Source organism: Protobothrops mucrosquamatus, unplaced genomic scaffold (assembly GCF_001527695.2).
Source record: "Protobothrops mucrosquamatus isolate PMUCROS unplaced genomic scaffold, P.Mucros_1.0 scaffold_226, whole genome shotgun sequence".
In the NCBI taxonomy this organism is placed as follows: Eukaryota; Metazoa; Chordata; class Lepidosauria; order Squamata; family Viperidae; genus Protobothrops; species Protobothrops mucrosquamatus.
In genome coordinates this window covers 1,175,130-1,194,885 of record NW_015386302.1, presented here as the reverse complement: position 1 = coordinate 1,194,885, position 19,756 = coordinate 1,175,130, and the positions used below count along the sequence as shown (strand labels likewise).

The 19,756-nt window shown below is 39.0% G+C and overlaps 2 protein-coding genes across 3 annotated transcripts in view; both read left to right on the top strand.

Moving 5' to 3' along the window:
• The window catches only part of LOC107299354 (protocadherin Fat 4), a 57,892-nt gene extending 51,518 nt beyond the window's left edge, over positions 1 to 6,374 (top strand). Inside the window, 2 exon segments of the mRNA XM_029286767.1 lie at positions 1,947 to 4,379; positions 6,237 to 6,374. Coding sequence (XP_029142600.1) covers positions 1,947 to 4,379; positions 6,237 to 6,374 — 2,571 coding nt within the window.
• A 6,758-nt stretch (positions 6,375 to 13,132) lies between these two features.
• LOC107299334 (protocadherin beta-16-like) lies at positions 13,133 to 19,319 on the top strand. Of its 2 annotated transcripts, none has more exons than XR_003810674.1 (2): positions 13,133 to 13,224; positions 17,713 to 17,770. XR_003810674.1 is itself a non-coding variant. In XM_015828702.2 (2 exons), exons 1-2 carry the CDS (start codon positions 13,197 to 13,199, stop codon positions 17,830 to 17,832), a joined length of 2,538 nt encoding a protein of 845 aa, XP_015684188.2. In that variant the 5' UTR covers positions 13,143 to 13,196; the 3' UTR covers positions 17,833 to 19,319. The 2 variants fall into 2 exon arrangements, 1 of the variants encoding a protein (XP_015684188.2); XM_015828702.2 differs by having other exon boundaries at positions 13,143 to 15,614; positions 17,713 to 19,319.
• Positions 19,320 to 19,756: the final 437 nt, after the last annotated feature.

Here is a 19,756-nt window from a genome sequence, read left to right as displayed (position 1 = left end):
TAAGGTGTACTGTGACCTCAGAAAAGAGGTCAACTTTATCTCTAGACACACAAAAGAGATCCAGTACACTGCTTGAATTGGCAGAGTGGTATGTGTAGGGATATGTGTAATTCTTATCCTTACCTCCCAGAATTTGAAGATTACCCTTAAAAATTAAGGAGACTAGGAGCAGGCCAGCAGCATTACTTTTGCAGTCTCTTGAGAGCCACTGAGGATGGTTATCAAAAAATTCCCCTGGGACTCCCTTCTTCTGGGCAAGCTCATACAGAGAGGGACCCAGCCGAGCATTCAAATCTCCTAGTAATACCACTATGGACTGAGGGTACAATACAGATATATCTTCTAGAATAACTTCCAAGCCCATCCAACATTCAGAGTTATAATACTGGGATGTGATTGGTGGGATATACGCATTTACCAGTATTAACTCAAACTTTTTATATTCATATTTAACAGCTAGAAAATATGAATACTTATCTTCATTATATAGTTTCTCCCCCTGCCATTGCAACTCTTGCTTTATAAGAATGCATAGCCCACCAGAGGGTCTCCCTTTGTTCTTTGTTTTTTGGGCTGGGGAGGCCCATCCCTGAAAACCTGGCAGTTGTACTGGTTCATCCACTTCGGTTAACCAGGTTTCTTGAAGGGCTATTATATCAAATCTAGGGAGAAAGCTCATTAGTCCACTATCGACCATCCCTTTCCAGCCCGCTATGTTCCAGGTCATCATCTGTATGGGCTTCTCAGAGGCAAGGTGGTTTGGCTTGGTTGATTGGCTAGATGGTAAAGATGCCAGATGTCAACTTGACATTGGAGCCAAGTCAATATCATCTATGCATCCCATATAAACACAGTTGTTGTGAGGTTCGGTATTTCTTCCCGTGGGTTGCAGAACTTGTTGTTGCTCCTCTATATCTCGATTGCCAGTGTGCCTCTGCCCTTGCTCCAGGAATATTTTTTTTTCAGAAGGGCAGGTACTCCGGCTTAAATCTATAAATGTAGATTTATGTCCATTTTTGGAGGGGCGTAGCTGAGAATTCATCTTGTAGGGAGATGTTGTGGAAACTTCTAAGTCAAATNAAACCTGGCAGTTGTACTGGTTCATCCACTTCGGTTAACCAGGTTTCTTGAAGGGCTATTATATCAAATCTAGGGAGAAAGCTCATTAGTCCACTATCGACCGTCCCTTTCCAGCCTGCTATGTTCCAGGTCATCATCTGTATGGGCTTCTCGGAGGCAAGGTGGTTTGGCTTGGTTGATTGGCTAGATGGTAAAAATGTCAGATGTCAACTTGACATTGGAGCCAAGTCAATATCATCTATGCATCCCATATAAACACAGTTGTTGTGAGGTTCGGTATTTCTTCTCGTGGGTTGCAGAACTTGTTGTTGTAAAAAAACAAGAAAGCTGTTGCCAAACTGTCCTAATCCAGAAATGATTTTCTTACACAGGTTTAAACATGATATGCATGGGCACACAACAAAAGCCACCTAAAGAGTCACTGGATATGCTCATAATCATTCAGAACTATATTGTGAAAGGACTGATTGCAGCCTATATTAATAATATGTGAAAATTCTTGTTCAGATTACCACACTTTCTTTTTCTGTATATTAAAATAATGAAGAAAACAGTCCTCTTTTGCTTAGATAGATAGCTAGTGAATGGATAAAATGGATTTCTGTATTTAAACAATACAAATAGAATTTTTGCCTAGTTCACCACATGGTGGCAATATTAACAAAGAAATTTAGTTCTCTTCTGCTTCCTCAGTATCAGACAGTAATACAAAATTGAACAAAAGGAATCTGACTCTTTGGCGGTGAAATGTTTGCAGATCATAACATGGCAAAAAATAAGAAGAATTAAAAATGATTTGCACAGCTAAATCATAAAGAAAGGAAGGAAAGAAAGGCTGACTGTTGGGCAGAATTTGAGCCTACAAGGAAGAGACTGGAATCATGGAGAATTGCTTTTGGAAAAGACAAGGTCTGTATGTCCTTCTCTCTTTCTCATTCCTTAGAGTAATGTGTGCTTCAATTCGCTTTTCTGTCCCTGAAGAAAAGAAAAAGGGGTTTCTGGTGAGTAATGTACTCAAAAAATTGAAACTGGAAGCAGGGGAGCTCTCAGCCCGCAAAGCACATTTAGCTGCTGAGGGCACTCAGGAATACTTCCACCTTGATATTCAGACTGGGGATCTGTTGATTAAGGACAACATAGACAGAGAAGCTTTATGTGGCCAGAATGATCCTTGTGTACTTCTATCTCAGCTTGTTTTGGGAAACCCCTTAGATATCTTTAATATTGAAATCAAGATAGAAGATGTGAATGACAATGCCCCCAAATTTTGGAAAAATGAAGTGGTGCTGGACATTCTTGAGACTGTTCCTAAAAGTACAACATTCCCCTTGGAACCTGCCCAAGATGAAGACTTGGGAGACAATAGCATCCAAAATTATACTCTTAATCTCAATGAGCATTTTCAGCTTGAAGTACACAAGAATGAAGATAGAAAAGACAACGTATATCTTGTTTTGAAGAAAACATTAGATAGGGAGAGGATGGCACACCTTGGATTGACTCTAATGGCTATTGATGGAGGAGTTCCAAAGAAAACAGGCACAGTTCAAATTAATATTAATGTGCTGGATAGTAATGATAACTTTCCTCTGTTTAGCAAGTCTGAATATAAGGCAAGAGTAAAGGAGAATCTCCCTCAGGGCACTCTTGTGGTTAAAGTGGAAGCCACAGATCTGGATTTGGGTTCAAATGCACAGATCCTCTACTCATTCCATCAAGTGCCGGAAAGAATAAACAATTTGTTCTATTTAAATGAAAGAACTGGAAAAATCACTGTTTGTGGTCAGATAGATTATGAAAAAGAAAAGAGTTACAGCATGAACATCAGAGCAACAGATGGAGGGGGTCTTTCAGGGCATTGCAACGTAGTGATAGAAATTGAAGATGTGAATGACAACCCCCCAGAAGTGTCCATCATATCTCTGGCCAACACTTTAAAGGAAGACTCTCCCCCAGACACAGTAGTGGCTGTCTTCAGTGTTAGAGATCAAGACTCTGGAGACAACAGCAAAACGGTCTGCTCCGTGGAGATGAATCTCCCTTTTGTGCTCAAAGGCACCACAAACAACTTTTATCAGCTTGTGCTCCAAAGTCCCCTAGACAGAGAGACGGTCACTGAGTACAACATCACCATCACAGCCATTGACTGCGGCTCTCCTAGGCTCACTTCAACAAGACTGATTAATGTTCAGATCTCCGATGTCAATGACAACCCTCCTCTTTTTGAAAAGTCTTCATTTGACATGCAGATCCGGGAGAATCATATTCCAGGTTTGCTCATTGGCTCAGTCCACGCTGTGGATCTGGACACAAAGCAGAATGCAAAAGTGACTTACTCAGTTCTGCCTGGGAAGGGTGATGGCCTTTTGCCAACTTTCATTTCAATCAACTCTGAAACTGGAAACCTGCATGCCCTCCGATCCCTGGACTATGAGCAGATAAGAGGCTTCAGAGTTACTGTGAGGGCCTCTGATGGTGGTTCTCCTTCCCTGAGCTCAGAAGTGATTGTCCGCATCCACATCATAGATGAAAATGACAACGCTCCCTTCTTCCTGTATCCCCTCCAGAACAACACATCCCCATGCAATGAGCTGGTTCCTAAGTCAGCTGAGGCCGGCTATCTGGTCACCAAGGTGGTTGCAGTGGATGCAGATTCTGGCCAAAACTCTTGGCTTTCCTATGAATTGCTGAAGGCCACGGACCCAGCCCTTTTCAGCATAGGAGCGCAGAATGGGGAAGTGAAAACCAGGAGAGCCCTGAATGAGCGAGACACAAACAAGCAGAGGCTGGTGATTCTGGTAAGAGACAACGGTCTTCCTCCCCAGACCAGCACGGCGTTGCTTAATGTCCTTCTTGTGGATGGCTTTTCGGATCCCTTCCTGAGGAGGGTGGATGTCAGTGTGCAAGAACCGGAAGAAGACAAAACCTTGACCAAGTATTTGGTGATCTGCTTGGCTGCTGTCTCCTTTGTGTTCCTGGTCTGTATTGTTGTGTTTGTTGTGGTCAAAATCCTCAAGAAGGACCCCCAAAACCATTTTACTGCAGCTGTTCCTCACTTCCCACCCGCCAGTGCTGATGCCCAAGAGAACTGTGCAGATTCACAGAATGGGTCACTTCCCAGGACTTACCATTATGATGTTTGTTTGACTGGTGGATCTTTAAGTAGCGAGTTCCGATTTCTCAGGCCCCTCTTTCCTGTCTTTTCGGTGGGAGATGTAAACGTCCTAGGCAACCACTGGACTTCTTCTAGCCCTGAAGATTTATCTAAGCAGGTTGCAGTTAATGGCACAACGAAAGAGGTGAGGAAAAATATGCAATTAATCTAGTGACTTTCTATTTATTCCAGCTTTTTTCTTTTTGCTCTTTTGGTTTTTCCTGAGCAACTTTGTGGTTATCTATTGAAGAACCAGGTGAGTTGGCCTTAAGATTTAATTTAGAGTAGAGATCACCATTCCTTCTATAATGTTTGCGTTGTTTTAAAAGTCTCTCTGTCTCTCTCTCCCTCCCTCTCTCTCTCTCTCTCTCTCTCTCTCTCTCTCTCTCTCTCTCTCTCTCTCTCTCACACACACACACACACACACACACACACACATTGCAAGTTTTATGTGAATAATTTATTTATACCTCATGCACTACTCTGAAATTAAATAATTAGTGATTCAAGGTATTTTTGAAAAGAAGACCATGTCCTAATGCACTGTATAAAGCAAGCCATCATTTTTCAGAAATGCACATAAAAGTTACATAAACTCCAAAGGATGACACCAATCCTGACTGGCAGCCAGGGATAATATTGCTGTTTGTCCCAAAGGTGCTTTTTCAAAAGGCAACTGAACTTTCTGTGTTTTTCTCTTGAAGACATTTTATTTCTCATTCAAGAAGCATCTTCAGTTCTGGATGAGAAGCGAAATATCTTCAAGAGAAAAAACACAGAAAGTCCAGTTGCCTTTTGAAAAAGCATCTTTGGGACAACCATGGCCTGGATGAACTGGGAATCTTCATAGACAATACTGCAGCTTCTTATATCAGATCTAGGATGTATATCTGCAAGTACATAGCCAACATATATATATAATCTGAGTCACAGAATTTTAGATACTACAGGATAGAACAAATTATTACAAAAGAAGCAGTAATGGAAGTAATGGGCTGGAGTTTGTTATTACATCACCCCAGAAAAGTAGGTTCTTTTACATTATGGTTATTTTTTATACCTGTCCTGTAGAATTGTTTATGAAAGGACTGAATTTTAGAAAAACACATTATATATGTTCATTATATATTGTCAAGGTAACTTGTCATCTGGGGTTTAAAGATTTTGTTGACATTTTTTAAATTCATGGAAATGTTATAATAATCTGTAAACCTTTTAAGTTATGCTGAATTGAATTTAATACTTTATTTGGCCAAGTGTGATTAGACACACAAGGAATTTGTCTCCAATGCAGAAGCTCTCAGTATATATGCAAAGAACAGACTAATGATAATCATAATAATAATACCAATAAGAGGGGAGTAAGAAAGATAATAAGAAAGATAAATAATAATACTACAGCAATACTACATGGGTAAATTACACTTAGACATTAGAAAACACTGTGAAAATTAGGTGTTCAGCAGAGTGATGGTGTGAGGAAAAAAACTGTCCTTGTATCTAGTTGTTTTGACCTGCAATGCCCTGTAGTGCCATCTGAAGGGAGGAGTTGAAACAATTTATGTCCAGGATGTAAGGGGTCTGCAGGTATCTTCTCAGTCCTTCTTCTGGCCCACGCAATATACAAGTCTTCTATGGAAGGCAGGCTGGTTGCAATTATTTTTTCTGCAGTCTAAACTATCCTTTTGAGTCTGTACCTGTCCTGTTTGGTTGCTGTACCAAACTAGACAGTTACTGAAGTAATTTGTCTGTAAAATTGTATCAGCAGCTCCTGGGACAGTCTGAACTTCTTGAGTTGATGCAGAAAGGACATTCTTTATTGTGCCTTTTTAATGATGGTTTTAATGTTAAGTGTCCATTTCCAGTCCTGGGAGATTACAAAACCCCAAAATTTGAAGGACTCTAGTGCTGATACTGTGCTGTTGAATATGGTAAGAGGTGTTAAAATAAAAGAGCTCCTCCTAAAATCCACTCTCATCTCTACAATTTTAAACATGTTCAGCTCCAGATTGTTACAGCTGCATCTCAGGGCCAGTTGTTCATCCTCCTTTCTATATGCAGATTCATCACCATCTCAAACGAGACCAATGACCATTGTATCATGTGGAAACTTCAGAACTTTAACAGAGGGTTCCCTTGAGATGCAGTCATATAGAGAGAAGAGACCAATGGCGAAAGTACATAGCCCTGAGGTTTAAATATTAATATTAATATTGATATCACATCATAAGGGACATCTGAAACATACTCAAAAATATGTATCATGTGATTAATGATATTATCATCTTCGCCAATCAATCTATGATTGGCTAGATTCACTTTTGTTTTACTAATCCAGAAAGAAAAATAATGGGGGGGGGATGGTTTTTTTTAAATATTTTATTAGTTTTCTGTCATTACAATTCATTTGTGCTTAATAAACAACGGGTCTGGGTTAATTTTTGCTTAGTCATAAAGGTTAAGTTCTTACTCTCAATCTTGTTTTTCCAACCATTGATAAAATAAGTTCCACGTTTGAAAGTATTCTGTGTCTTCTTTTTCTTTGATTCTCAATGTGAGTCTATCCATTTCCTCACAGTCCAATATTTTCTTAATTATCACTTCCTCCGATGGTGTTATCTCATTTTTCCAGTGCTGCGCAAATGCAATTCTCGCTGCTGTTAATACATGTAATGTTAAATATACATTTTGTTTATCAAATTTTTCTGGCATTATGCCTAGTAAAAACAGTTCAGGTTTAAAATCTACATGTTTCCCTAATATCTTTTCTAACCAAGTATATATTTTGGTCCAAATTGTTTTTTGCTTTAACACATGTCCACCATAAATGATAGTATGTACCAGGAATATGACTGATTTCCAACATTTACTAGGCATATTTTTAAACATTTTTGCTAATCTAACAGGTGGAAAATGCCATTTATAAAACATTTTATATAAGTTTTCTTTATACGAAGTAGCCATTGTCAGCTTATAATTTATTTCCCAAAAATTTTGCCATTTTTCTAATTCTATGTTATATCCAAAAAAGTTTGCCCAAATAATCATTGTTTCTTTCACTTGTTCATCTTCCATTTTTAAATTCAATAAAAAGATACAATTTTTTAATCATTTTTCATCAGAAATCAACAACACCTGATCAAATAGTCTGATCTTTATAAAAATCATATGTTTTAACATCTTTGACATACCTCGATTGCAGTTGTAATTGGGGCCATGATAAGTCAATGCCCTGGTCTTCTAGCTCATGTTTAGATTTTAATTTCCCATCTGTATTCAAAATATCCTTATAGGTTAAGATTTTTTCAAATTTAACTAGATTTGGGTGAGCAAAAGCTTCCATCATTGATAGCCATCCTGGGATTTTCATATGAATTTTAGGTTTTATCTTTTCCCATACAGATAGTGATGCATATCTTATATAATGGTTTTGGAAGTATCTATGGATTTTATTCTTTTCATACCATAAAAAAGCATGCCATGCAAGTTGCAGGTCATGTCCTTCTAAATATAACAACCTTTTGTTTTTGAGGCTTATCCATTCTTTTAGCCATGTTAACGCACATGCTTGGTAGTATAGGACCCAATCTGGTAAACCAAATCCTCCATTTTCTTTGGTATCTTGTAACATTTTCAGTTTAATTCTGGCTTTCTTTCCTTGCCAAATAAATTTCAAGATCAATCTATTCAAATCATCAAAAAACTTTTTTTTCTATTTTTACAGATACTGTTTGAAATAAAAAAAGAAGTTTTGGTAAAGTATTCATTTTCACAGTAGCTATTACTCCTAGTAATGATAATTGTAGGTTTTTCCATTTTTCCAAGTCTGTTTTTATTTGACTTAGTAATTTTATGTAGTTATCTTCTTTTATCATTGCACATCTTGCTGTTAAATATATCCCCAAATATTTAACTTTCTTAACTATTTGTAAGTCTATTTTTTCTGACAGTTGTGTTTTTTGCTTACCTGTAAGATTTTTAACTATAACTGGTTTTTTTTCTCTATTTATTTTCAGTCCTGCTATTTCTCCAAATTCTTCTATATTTTTCAGTAATTTGGATTTGTATCCAATGGTACTTCTATCTAGAATACCAAGTCGTCTGTGAATGCTTGTAGTTTATAACTTTCGTCTTTTATCTCCATTCCTTTAATTTCCAAATCTTGTCTGATGTTCCTATTGAGAACTTCCAATGTTAGTATGAATAGCAGTGGGGATAGTGGACATCCTTGTCTTGTACCTTTCTTTATATTAAAGTTCTCCATATAGTCTCCATTGACAATTACTTTTGTTGTTTGTTTATCATATATTGTCTTAATAGTTTTTATAAACTTTTCTCCAAAATTCATACAGTTTAATTGTTGTATCATAATTTGCCAACTTACATTATCAAAAGCTTTTTGGGCGTCTAGGAAAATTAACACCATTTGTTTTCCTGGATAAATTTCATAGTATTCCAGTGTATTTAAAATAATCCTCAAATTATTTTTTATTTGTCTTTTTGGTAGAAATCCATTTTGATCTGGATGGATAAATTCAATCAAGAATCTTTTCAGTCTTTCTGCTATTATTGAGGCAAAGATTTTATAATCCACTTTTAATAATGATATAGGTCTATAATTTTTATATGTAAATCTGAATCTTCTTTTGGTATTAAAATAATATTTGCTTCTATACATGTATTTGGTAATTTGGTCTCTGATAATACCTCATTACACACTTCCTTCATCGGTAAGCTTAATGTATCTTGTAGACATTTGTAGACCTCTGCAGGTAGCCCATCCGGTCCTGGGGTTTTATCATTTTTCTGTTTTTTTATAGTTTGTATCACTTCCATCATTGTAATTTTTTCATTTAGTATATTTTACCAGGTTTACCAGGTTTGTAATCCACAGTGTGCAGTATAATTCAATATGCTCAATGATAAAATATCACATAGAGTCCTGCTTCTGGACATAGTATACTTAGATTTCAGTAAGGCATTTGATAAAGTAGACCACAACCTACTCCTTGGTAAGCTTGAAAAAGATGGAATAGACAACATCACCACCAGATGGATTTGTAGCTGACTGACAAACCATACTCAATGAGTAGTCCTCAATGATACTACATCCACATGGAGAGAAGTAAGCAGTGGGGTACCACAAGGCTCCATCTTAGGCCCAGTACTTTTCAATATCTTCATCAATGACTTAGATGAGGGAATTGAAGGGGAACTCATCAAATTTTCAGATGACACTAAACTGGCAGGAGTATCCAACACCGCAGAAGACAAACTCAGGATCCAAAAAGATCTTAACAAACTTGAACAATGGGCCCTATCCCAAAAAATGAGTTTCAATGTGAGAAAAGCAGTTTTACATTTAGGCAGGAAAAATCAAAGGTACAAATACAAATTAGGCAAGACCTGGCTTAAAAACAGTAACTGTGAGAGGGACATTAGAGTCCTAGTGGACGATCACTTGACTATGAGCCAGCAGTGTGCAGCAGTAGCCAAAAAAGCTAATACGATCCTGAGGCATATAATCAAGATCACGCAAAGTATTAGTACCGCTTTATAAAACCATAGTAAGACCACACCTGGAATACGGCAACCAATTTTGGTCACCATACTACAAAAAAGATATTGAGACCTTGGAAAAAGTTCAGAGAAGAGCAACTAAGATGATCAAAGGCTTGGAGACTAAAACATACAAAGAACGGCTGCAGGACTTGGGTTTGGCTAGTCTAAAGAAAAGAAGAAATAGAGGAGACATGATAGCAGTATTTGAGGGGCTGCCACAAAGAAGAGGAGGTCACGTTATTCTCCAAAGCACCAGAGGGCAGGACAAGAAACAATGGTTGGAAACTGACCAAAGAGAGAAGCAACCTGGAATTAAGGAGAAACTTCCTGACAGTGAGGACAATTAATCAGTGGAACAGCTTGCCTCCAGAAATCGTGGGCGCTCCATCACTGGAGATTTTCAAGAAGAGGCTAGACAGTCACTTGTCTGAGATGGTATAGGTTTTCTTGTTTAAGCAGGGGGCTGGTCTAGAAAACCTCCAAGGTCCCTTCCATATTCTATTCTATTCTATTCTATTCTATTCTATTCTATTCTATTCTATTCTATTCTATTCTATTCTATTCTATATATTTACTGGATATTATCAGATTCCAAGAATGACCAGTACATTTTGTATATGCAACTCATTCCAACGGGATGGTCAGAAAGAGTTGATTTACCTTGTCACCTGAAAGGGTCTTCAATCACTTTTGGAAAACAGAAACAGAAAATGTCAGCCTTTATTTATCTCCCTCCCATTGCAAACTTGACTTCCAGGCACATTTTCCTAGTTCAGTTTGAAAGTAGTCTTCCTTCTAGTGAGTAATCTTGACCATTTAGAGGCTAACCTCAGCAGTTAATGGGCTACTTAGAGAGGAAGAAATGTCTGTTCCCTAGAGAAATGATGAAATAGTAGAACTTCTATTTCTCCTCCTCCTTCTCCTTACATCAACCCCCACTTCCATAGGTACAAACCTGTATCATACAAGAGTAATCTCTAAACTATTTTAGCCCTGACGGTAAAGGAAGGTTTATAAATTGTTATGCTGCAAAAGAATTAACAAGAAAAGAAATTTTGTTTTAATCAAAATTGCCTATATCCAAGTGCTTGCATGCAAACGTTTTTGCTTTAATAAATCAACCCACAATTCTCACTTAAGACCAGCCTTAAATTATCTTCCTTTAGACATATTATACAAAGACTTAGTCAAACACAAGGCCCACGGGCTGAATCTGGCTCACGATTGGCCCATATTTGGCCTGCAGGGCCACCCCGGAGACAGTGAGGGACTGGCCCCTATTGCCCTGGCCCTGGTCCTGCCCAGCCTGGCTGGGTGTCCCTCCCCAGGTGCATGCACAGGAGGCGATGAGCACACCTGGGGGGTGATGGTATTCGGTGGCAACTGCAGCCTGGCTCAGCAGCCCACTGCCATCACTGGACCGGCCCTACTCCCTCCCACCGTCTGTTTTTGCTTGCAGTTGGAGAGCAGGTCACTGCTGATCATCTTCTCCTCAGCCCCCTTGCAGATCTTGCCTTTGGCCCGCATGTGGAATGCATTCCCTTCACGCACCCGATGCACCTCGGCCCCACCACAGGTTGCCGCCGCCACCAAGGCCACCAACGTTTCCCTCATGCACACAGTGCACCTCAGCCCTGCCATGGGCTGCCACTGAGGCCGCCAGCAGCTCACATAGGTCCATTAGGCATGCCCAGTTCCAGCAGGCAAAAGACGGCCACCCCGAGTGGGGAAAGCTGGATCCCCATCGGCGCCATGGCGGCCCAGGCCCAGCCAGGATTGCATGCCTCTCCCCCCCATCTCTGCTGGGCCTGGGTTAGGGTTAGACGAACCTCCCACTCCCTGCCCCACCCACTGGAGACCCCTGGATCTCCCCAACCCCACCTGGCTCCCACCCTGACGCGAGCTACATCAAGTTGGCCTTGCCCACCCCAGCCACACCCACCCAGTCCCCCAAGGGCAACCACAATGCTGATGTGGCCCTCAATGAAATTGAGTTTGACATCCCTGCTCTAGAGAATACTTGGAAAGGTGGAAGGAAAGAATAGATGAGGTTGCACAAAGGAATGTAACAAAGAAAGGAATGTAACAATTTATTTTCTGAGACACTAAGGTAGAAAGGTGAACTTGAGCTAATCTCTCTGTCTGATGCCTAGGAAAGAGGCAATGGCAGCCATTTCTGCAAAATCTAGTCAAAAAAACTGCAGGGACCAGTCTAGGCAGTTGACAGGAACAAAAAAACGGGTATGTCTAGTCCAGGGGTAGGCAACCTTGGCTCTTTTATGACTTGTGGACTTCAATACGAAGAATTCCTGAACCAGCCATGCTGACTCAGGAATTCTGAGAGTTGAAGTCCACAAGTCATAAAAGAGCCAAGGCTGCCTACCCCTGGTCTAGTCTAAGGAAAAGAAGGACTAGGGGTGACATAATAGTAGTCTCCCAACATCTAAGGAGATGCCATAAGGAAAAGGGGTCAACCTCTTCTCCAAAGTACCTGAAGACAGGAGAAGAAATTTTCCTAGAAATAAGAAGTTTCCTGACAATCAATCAGTGCAACAGGTTGCCTTCAGAAATTGTGGGTGCTCCATCACTAAAGGTTTATAAGAAGAGATTACACAGCAGTTTGTCTGGAATGGTAGTGGATCTCCTGGCTAGAAAACCTCCAAGGTCCCTTCCAACTTCTATTCTATTCTATTCTATTCTATTCTATTCTACTCTACTCTACTCTACTCTACTCTACTCTACTCTACTCTACTCTACTCTACTCTACTCTACTCTACTCTACTCTACTCTATTATATTCCCCCCACAAAAAAGTGGGAACATGTAGCAGAACATGAATTATCCATTGGGAGGATATAATTGCCTTTAGTTCAAACTGTGTTGGCAAACTGTCCCAATGCAGAAATGATTTTCTTACACAGGTTTAGACTTGATATGCATGGGCACACAACAGAAGCAAGCTAGAGTCACTGAATATGCCCACAGTCATTCAACACTATACTGTAAAAGGACTGGATAACAACCTGTATCAATAAGGTACAAAACATTTGTACATATTGCCACTCTTTTCTTTTTCTATATAATTGACCAGTGGATAGATAAAAATGGATTCAATACAATACAAATACAGTAAAGGATTTGTCTAGTTCACCACATGGTGGCGATATTAACAAAGAAATTTAATTCTGTTCTGCTTGCTCAGTATCAGGGCAGGTAGTTATACAAAAAGGAACAAAAGGAATCTGACTCTTTGGCGGTGAAATGTTTGCAGATCATAAGATGGCAAAAATCTAAAACAAGAAGAATTAAGAATGATTTGCACAACTAAATCATAAAGAAAGGAAAGAAAGAAAGGCTGACTGTTGGGCAGAATTTGAGCCTACAAGGAAGAGACTGGAATCATGGAGAATTGCTTTTGGAAAAGACAAGGTCTGTATGTCCTTCTCTCTTTCTCATTCCTTAGAGTAATGTGTGCTTCAATTCGCTTTTCTGTCCCTGAAGAAAAGAAAAAGGGGTTTCTGGTGGGTAATGTACTCAAAAAATTGAAACTGGAAGCAGGGGAGCTCTCAGTCCGCAAAGCACATTTAGCTGCTGAGGGCACTCAGGAATACTTCCACCTTGATATTCAGACTGGGGATCTGTTGATTAAGGACAACATAGACAGAGAAGCTTTATGTGGCCAGAATGATCCTTGTGTACTTCTATCTCAGCTTGTTTTGGAAAACCCCTTAGATATCTTTAATACTGAAATCAAGATAGAAGATGTGAATGACAATGCCCCCAAATTTTGGAAAAACGAAGTGGTGCTGGACATTCCTGAAAATATTCCTGAAACTACAACATTCCCCTTGGAATCAGCACAGGATGAGGACCTGGAAGAAAATAGTATCCAAAATTATACTCTGAGTCCCAATGACCATTTCCGGCTTGATGTGCAAAGGAATAAAGATGGAAACCACTATGTAGATCTTGTTCTGGAGAAGTCACTAGATAGGGAGAGGATGGCACACCTTGGATTGACTCTAATGGCTATTGATGGAGGAGTTCCAAAGAAAACCGGCACAGTTCAAATTAATATTAATGTTCTGGATAATAATGATAACTTTCCTCTGTTTAGCAAGTCTGAATATAAGGCAAGAGTAAAGGAGAATCTGCCTCAGGGCACTCTTGTAGTTAAGGTGGAAGCTACAGATCTGGATTTGGGTTCAAATGCACAGATCCTCTACTCATTCCATCGAGTCCTAGAAAGGATAAACACTTTATTTTTTTTAAATGAAATTACTGGTGAAATCAGTGTTTGGGGACAGATTGATTATGAAAAAGAAAAAAGTTACAGCATGAATATCAGAGCAACAGATGGAGGGGGTCTTTCAGGTCATTGCAACATACTGATTGAGATTGAAGATGAGAATGACAACCCTCCAGAAGTGTCCATCATATCTCTGACCAACACTTTAAAGGAAGACTCTCCCCCAGACACAGTAGTGGCCGTCTTCAGTGTTAGAGACCAAGACTCTGGAGACAACAGCAAAACAGGCTGCTCTGTGGAGATGAACCTTCCTTTTGTGCTCAAAGGCACCACAAACAACTTTTATCAGCTTGTGCTCCAAAGTCCCCTAGACAGAGAGACGGTCACTGAGTACAACATCACCATCACAGCCATTGACTGCGGCTCTCCTAGGCTCACTTCAACAAGGTTGATTAATGTTCAGATTTCTGACATCAATGATAACCCTCCTCTTTTTGAAAAGCCTTCATATGACATGCAGATCCGGGAGAATCATATTCCAGGCTTGCTCATTGGCTCAGTCCACGCTGTGGATCTGGACATAAAGCAGAATGCAAAAGTGACTTACTCAGTTCTGCCTGGGAAGGGTGATGGCCTTTTGCCAACTTTCATTTCAATCCACTCTGAAACTGGAAACCTGTATGCCCTCCGATCCCTGGACTATGAGCAGATAAGAGGCTTCAGAGTTACTGTGATGGCCTCTGATGGTGGTTCTCCTTCCCTGAGCTCAGAAGTGATTGTCCGCATCCACATCATAGATGAAAACGACAATGCTCCCTTCTTCCTGTATCCCCTCCAGAACAACACATCCCCATGCAATGAGCTGGTTCCCAAGTCAGCCGAGGCCGGCTATCTGGTCACCAAGGTGGTTGCAGTGGATGCAGATTCTGGCCAAAACTCTTGGCTTTCCTATGAATTGCTGAAGGCCACGGACCCAGCCCTTTTCAGCATAGGAGCGCAGAATGGGGAAGTGAAAACCAGGAGAGCCCTGAATGAGCGAGACACAAACAAGCAGAGGCTGGTGATTCTGGTCAGAGACAACGGTCTTCCTCCCCAGACCAGCACGGCATTGCTTAATGTCCTTCTTGTGGATGGCTTTTCGGATCCCTTCCTGAGGAGGGTGGATGTCAGTGTGCAAGAACCGGAAGAAGACAAAACCTTGACCAAGTATTTGGTGATCTGCTTGGCTGCTGTCTCCTTTGTGTTCCTGGTCTGTATTGTTGTGTTTATTGTGGTCAAATTCCTCAAGAAGGACCCCCAAAGCCAATTTACTGCAGCTGTTCCTCACTTCCCACCTGCCAGTGCTGATGCCCCAGAGAACTGTGCAGATTCACAGAATGGGTCGCTTCCCAGGACTTACCGTTATGATGTTTGTTTGACTGGTGGATCCTTAAGTAGCGAGTTCCGATTTCTCAGGCCCCTCTTTCCTGTCTTTTCGGTGGGAGATGTAAATGTCCCAGGGAAGTCTAGGATTTCTTCAGACATCAAGGATACTTCTGAGCAGATTGTAAATATTGCAGCAAAGAAACAGGTGAGAAAACTGCTTTGTTAATGCTGCCTTTACATTCCTCAATTTTGCTAATTTTTTAAAAATTAAAAATATTTTAGGTGGTGCTCCTTTCTCTTTCACATATTTTTGTTCAATTTATCTTATGTCCAGTATGATACCATCTTCTTTTCTTTCATTTTTTCTCATGTTAACCTACCTATTGTCATTTTTTAAAAATGCAACTATTACCTAAAAGTACAGAGATAGTGGGCTGAGCACAGATTTGCCAAACAACAAATTTATAGCACATTTATGTATGCATAGAATATACAAGTTATATAAACCTATTTCTGGAATCAGTGTGAATTTTCATAGGCTATTGAATAGTATACATTGCTTTAAAAACAAACACTATTTGATGATAGAAAGCTCCTACAAGAAAGTTATACACTCTATATTTGTACAAGATAGCTCTAATTTAAAGAACAAAAAGTAAAAATAAGTTGTGTTTTAACTGATAGTTCTATCATATATTTAGGGTTTTTGTATGATACACAAAGCAGGTATTAAGCCATTTTACTTCTTGTTTTCTAACACTTGTGTTTAATTCAATATATTTGGTTACAAGCGATTATGATAATATTCTTGTGAACTATTTTATAGTAGTACAAATAGTTGTAACTATTATGGCTGTGTATTGTTTATAAGGGCATGTTGATTTAGTGACCAAATTTGAAGCAAAGTGCCAAATCAAAATAGTATTGGCTTTTAAAATACTGGATTAGAGCTTCCATATTGTTTCAGTATTGACCCTAAAAACTCTTTGGGGCATTCTTTTATCTATACCGGTTCTATAATTTAGTTTGCAGTGCTGAGACAGATGGATGGCTTGATTTTTGAACTCAGAGTACTGCTTCAAATTGGACTGACTCATGAGTACTGAAATCATGACTATATTTGTTGAAATGGAGTTGTTCCATGCGGGCCTGATAATTTAAGAAATGTATCAACATGGCCAGTTTTAACACCTTTCAAAAGGGATGGAATTGAAGAATAAGCCTGACCATTTTGATACCTTTGGAAGTCCATCTGGCTCAAACATGTCTAGTCATTTATGTATTTATTATCAATTTGGTGCTGCCTCAATCACTGGAGTTATTCTAGCCAATCAAAAGTTTGTTCTGCCAAAGTACTCACTCCACTTTCAGATGCTGTTATGCTCTCCCTCCCACTTTCTGCTCCTGAATCCACCAAATCTTTGGCCTCTTCCAAACACTCCCCAGTCTTTCTTCCCCAGTGCAGGTTGTCCAACTCGGTTTCACACCCTTACTGTACACAATTGGGCTTGCTCACATTCTAACCCACTCTCTGAATAACTTCTCCTCTCATCCATCATACCTGACTGGTTTTTCTTTCATTAATAAAGCGCCATCTGTGCTTTGCCACCCATTTCCTATAAGATAGGCTGCAGGGAATTTTCCTTCCACTTCCTTGATATTTCACTTACTTGTAATCTTCATACGTTAGTGAAACTTAACATTACAGATTTTTTTTCCCTACAAACCTTTTACACAGAAATCCTTCAAAACATGCTAAATCAGGACATAGTGACCGATCCCAGTGCTGCCCAGTTGCTTCTGAGTGCTCTGACATTTTCCTTAGTCACTTCCTAGAATATGGCTTTGCTTAGTCTTGTACCATCAATTAAACCTCACTTTGTTTCTTCTTCTGGTTGGCTCAAGTTAAATGTGCCAATACATTAATCTTTGGCTTTATTCGTTTTTAGTAGCATAATCAAGCATTTTAACATCTGATAAGATATATGCTTAGAAATTTTCTTCTCTCTCTCTCTCTCTCTCACACACACACACACACACGTGCACCTCAACACATACAGCAACTCATACACGCACACACACGTGGAGAGAGAGAGAGAGAGAGAGAGAGAGAGAGAGAGAGAGAGAGAGAGAGAGAGAGAGAGAACCTACGTATACAGTTTAAACCTGATATTTTCAGACTCATGTGCTAGGCAAGGCATCTTATAATATGTCTTCGTTTTGCAATCTAATATGCTAGAAGTATCTATGCAAATATAATTTAGTATTGAGAAATTACAATGCTTCCTTTTACAATTTTGCAGGGTAAAGTTCCTTTGTCTGAAGATCCTGCTGCTAAATCTGGAGGCCCAAGCTGTACTGTAAATCAAGCAATAGGTGTAAATATGAACTCTGGTCAAAGCGACTGGCTTTCCTATCACTAGATGACAATTACCAACTCCATCCTTCATTCTGTCTCTGTCAGAAGATACATGCAAGAATCATCTAGACTGAAAAGAATGGGTCCTCTGTATAAAAGAACATCAGAGACAAACTTTGAAAACTGTTTAAAACAAGCCAGATTGAAAATAACAAGAATGCCCTTTTGCTGTTCCATTCACTTTGACTGAATTTGTGTGGAGTGATATACAAATGGATTATGTGCATACATTTTACCTAATATGTAACTGATTTGTTATTTCTGCTTTGTAAACTTTTACAATAGGCTACTGTTTTTTTAACCTAGGAGACCCTGCTGCATGTTTATCATTATGATTCTTTGACTTATGATTATGAGATTATGCTCCTTCCATAAAATATTTTAAATAGCTATATTAATTTCTTGGACATTTTATTTATTTAACTAATGGTCAAATAAAATGTACCTACATAAATTTTGGGTAACACAAGTGATTAGATATGCTTAGTTAGAAAAAAAGTGAATGATTTTTCCAATGATGGTGCACTTAGATCCTAGGTGTACCTAAGTCCTCAGTTACATCATTATCTGAGGTTATGCTTGAAATAGTGATTTTCACAATACCCAAACTCTACATGTGCATGTTTACATGCAAAATGGAATTTCAGTAATATACAATTGTTCTTGATTTCCTGCAATCACAATGTACAGTATGTAGATACTGTACATTCATACACACATACATGCATGTATACATACATAATATACTGCAAGGCAACTAATTCTCCTTTGGAAAAAGTGGAATGAACTATGCACAATTTGAAAAGAGTGCCATGCCCTCAGTGGCATTATAGTCAAGAGGACCAAATAAGCTCCCTCAGTCCTTTGCTGTTCTTTTAAGATCTGTTCACTTACAATGATCAGAATTATTCCAAAGGTAACTAAAAGAGATTTAACACCAATATTGACAGTCCTTTCTATAGCAAAAAAGAGTAATTCAACATAAAATCCATAAGAAAGTACTTCTGTTAAGGACTACTTTTAAAAATCCTATCTTTTAATATAATTTTTTGGTTTTGTGCTTACATAGTTAAATGAGATGTCTGTACATTTTGTGTTTTATTAGTAATATTGTGTTCAGACTATCACAAAAATCACAATTGTAAAGAGATTTATATCTGTGGATGAAAAAGTGTAGCAAGTAGTATTATATTGATGTAGCAGATTAGATAGTGAAGGATGCAATGCGGAAACAACTGGAATCAGCAAGAAAATGTGTAAATGCTTTAAAGGATGTGGAGTACAGTACACCCATTTTGCTTTATGCACTGTAATCACTATGTAAAGGGGAAATAAAAATACCATATACATATTGTAAGCCAGATTTTAATATGGTATTTGTATGTTCAAAATTAATAAAATTGGTTTGTAAATTCTTTAAATGGAATTAATATATGAAATCAAACCTTGACATTGAAACTATCATCATCATGGTGTCAGTAGTACATACTCACAGCATGCAAAGGAACAAGATAGCTTTCTTCCACTGTTGCTTTCCACCAACCAGCATTCAGAACATGCTACCAGTGATTCAGTGATTTTTTGATTGTGATCTGAAGCAGGAGCACAGACTGCTATCCATTTCTCTTTATCCTTTTAGGGGTTTTTTTTGGGGGGGGGGTTTCCATTAGTAGAAGAATTGTATTCGTTCTGTCTCAGACTCTTAGATTAGCAAAAGACATACATCTCTTCCAGGCAGAATGTGTTAAGATCCTCCCAAATTCTCTGCTATGGGCAAAGCTGTATTTGGGCCTGCTTCTTGATATTTGGTAGCCCTTGTACCTAAGGTATACAATCAGTGCTTTTTTTCTAAAAAAAAAAAAAAAAAAAAAAGGTGTCGGAACTCACACACGTCATACAACCCGCCTTGCCTACCCTATAAGGTTCCA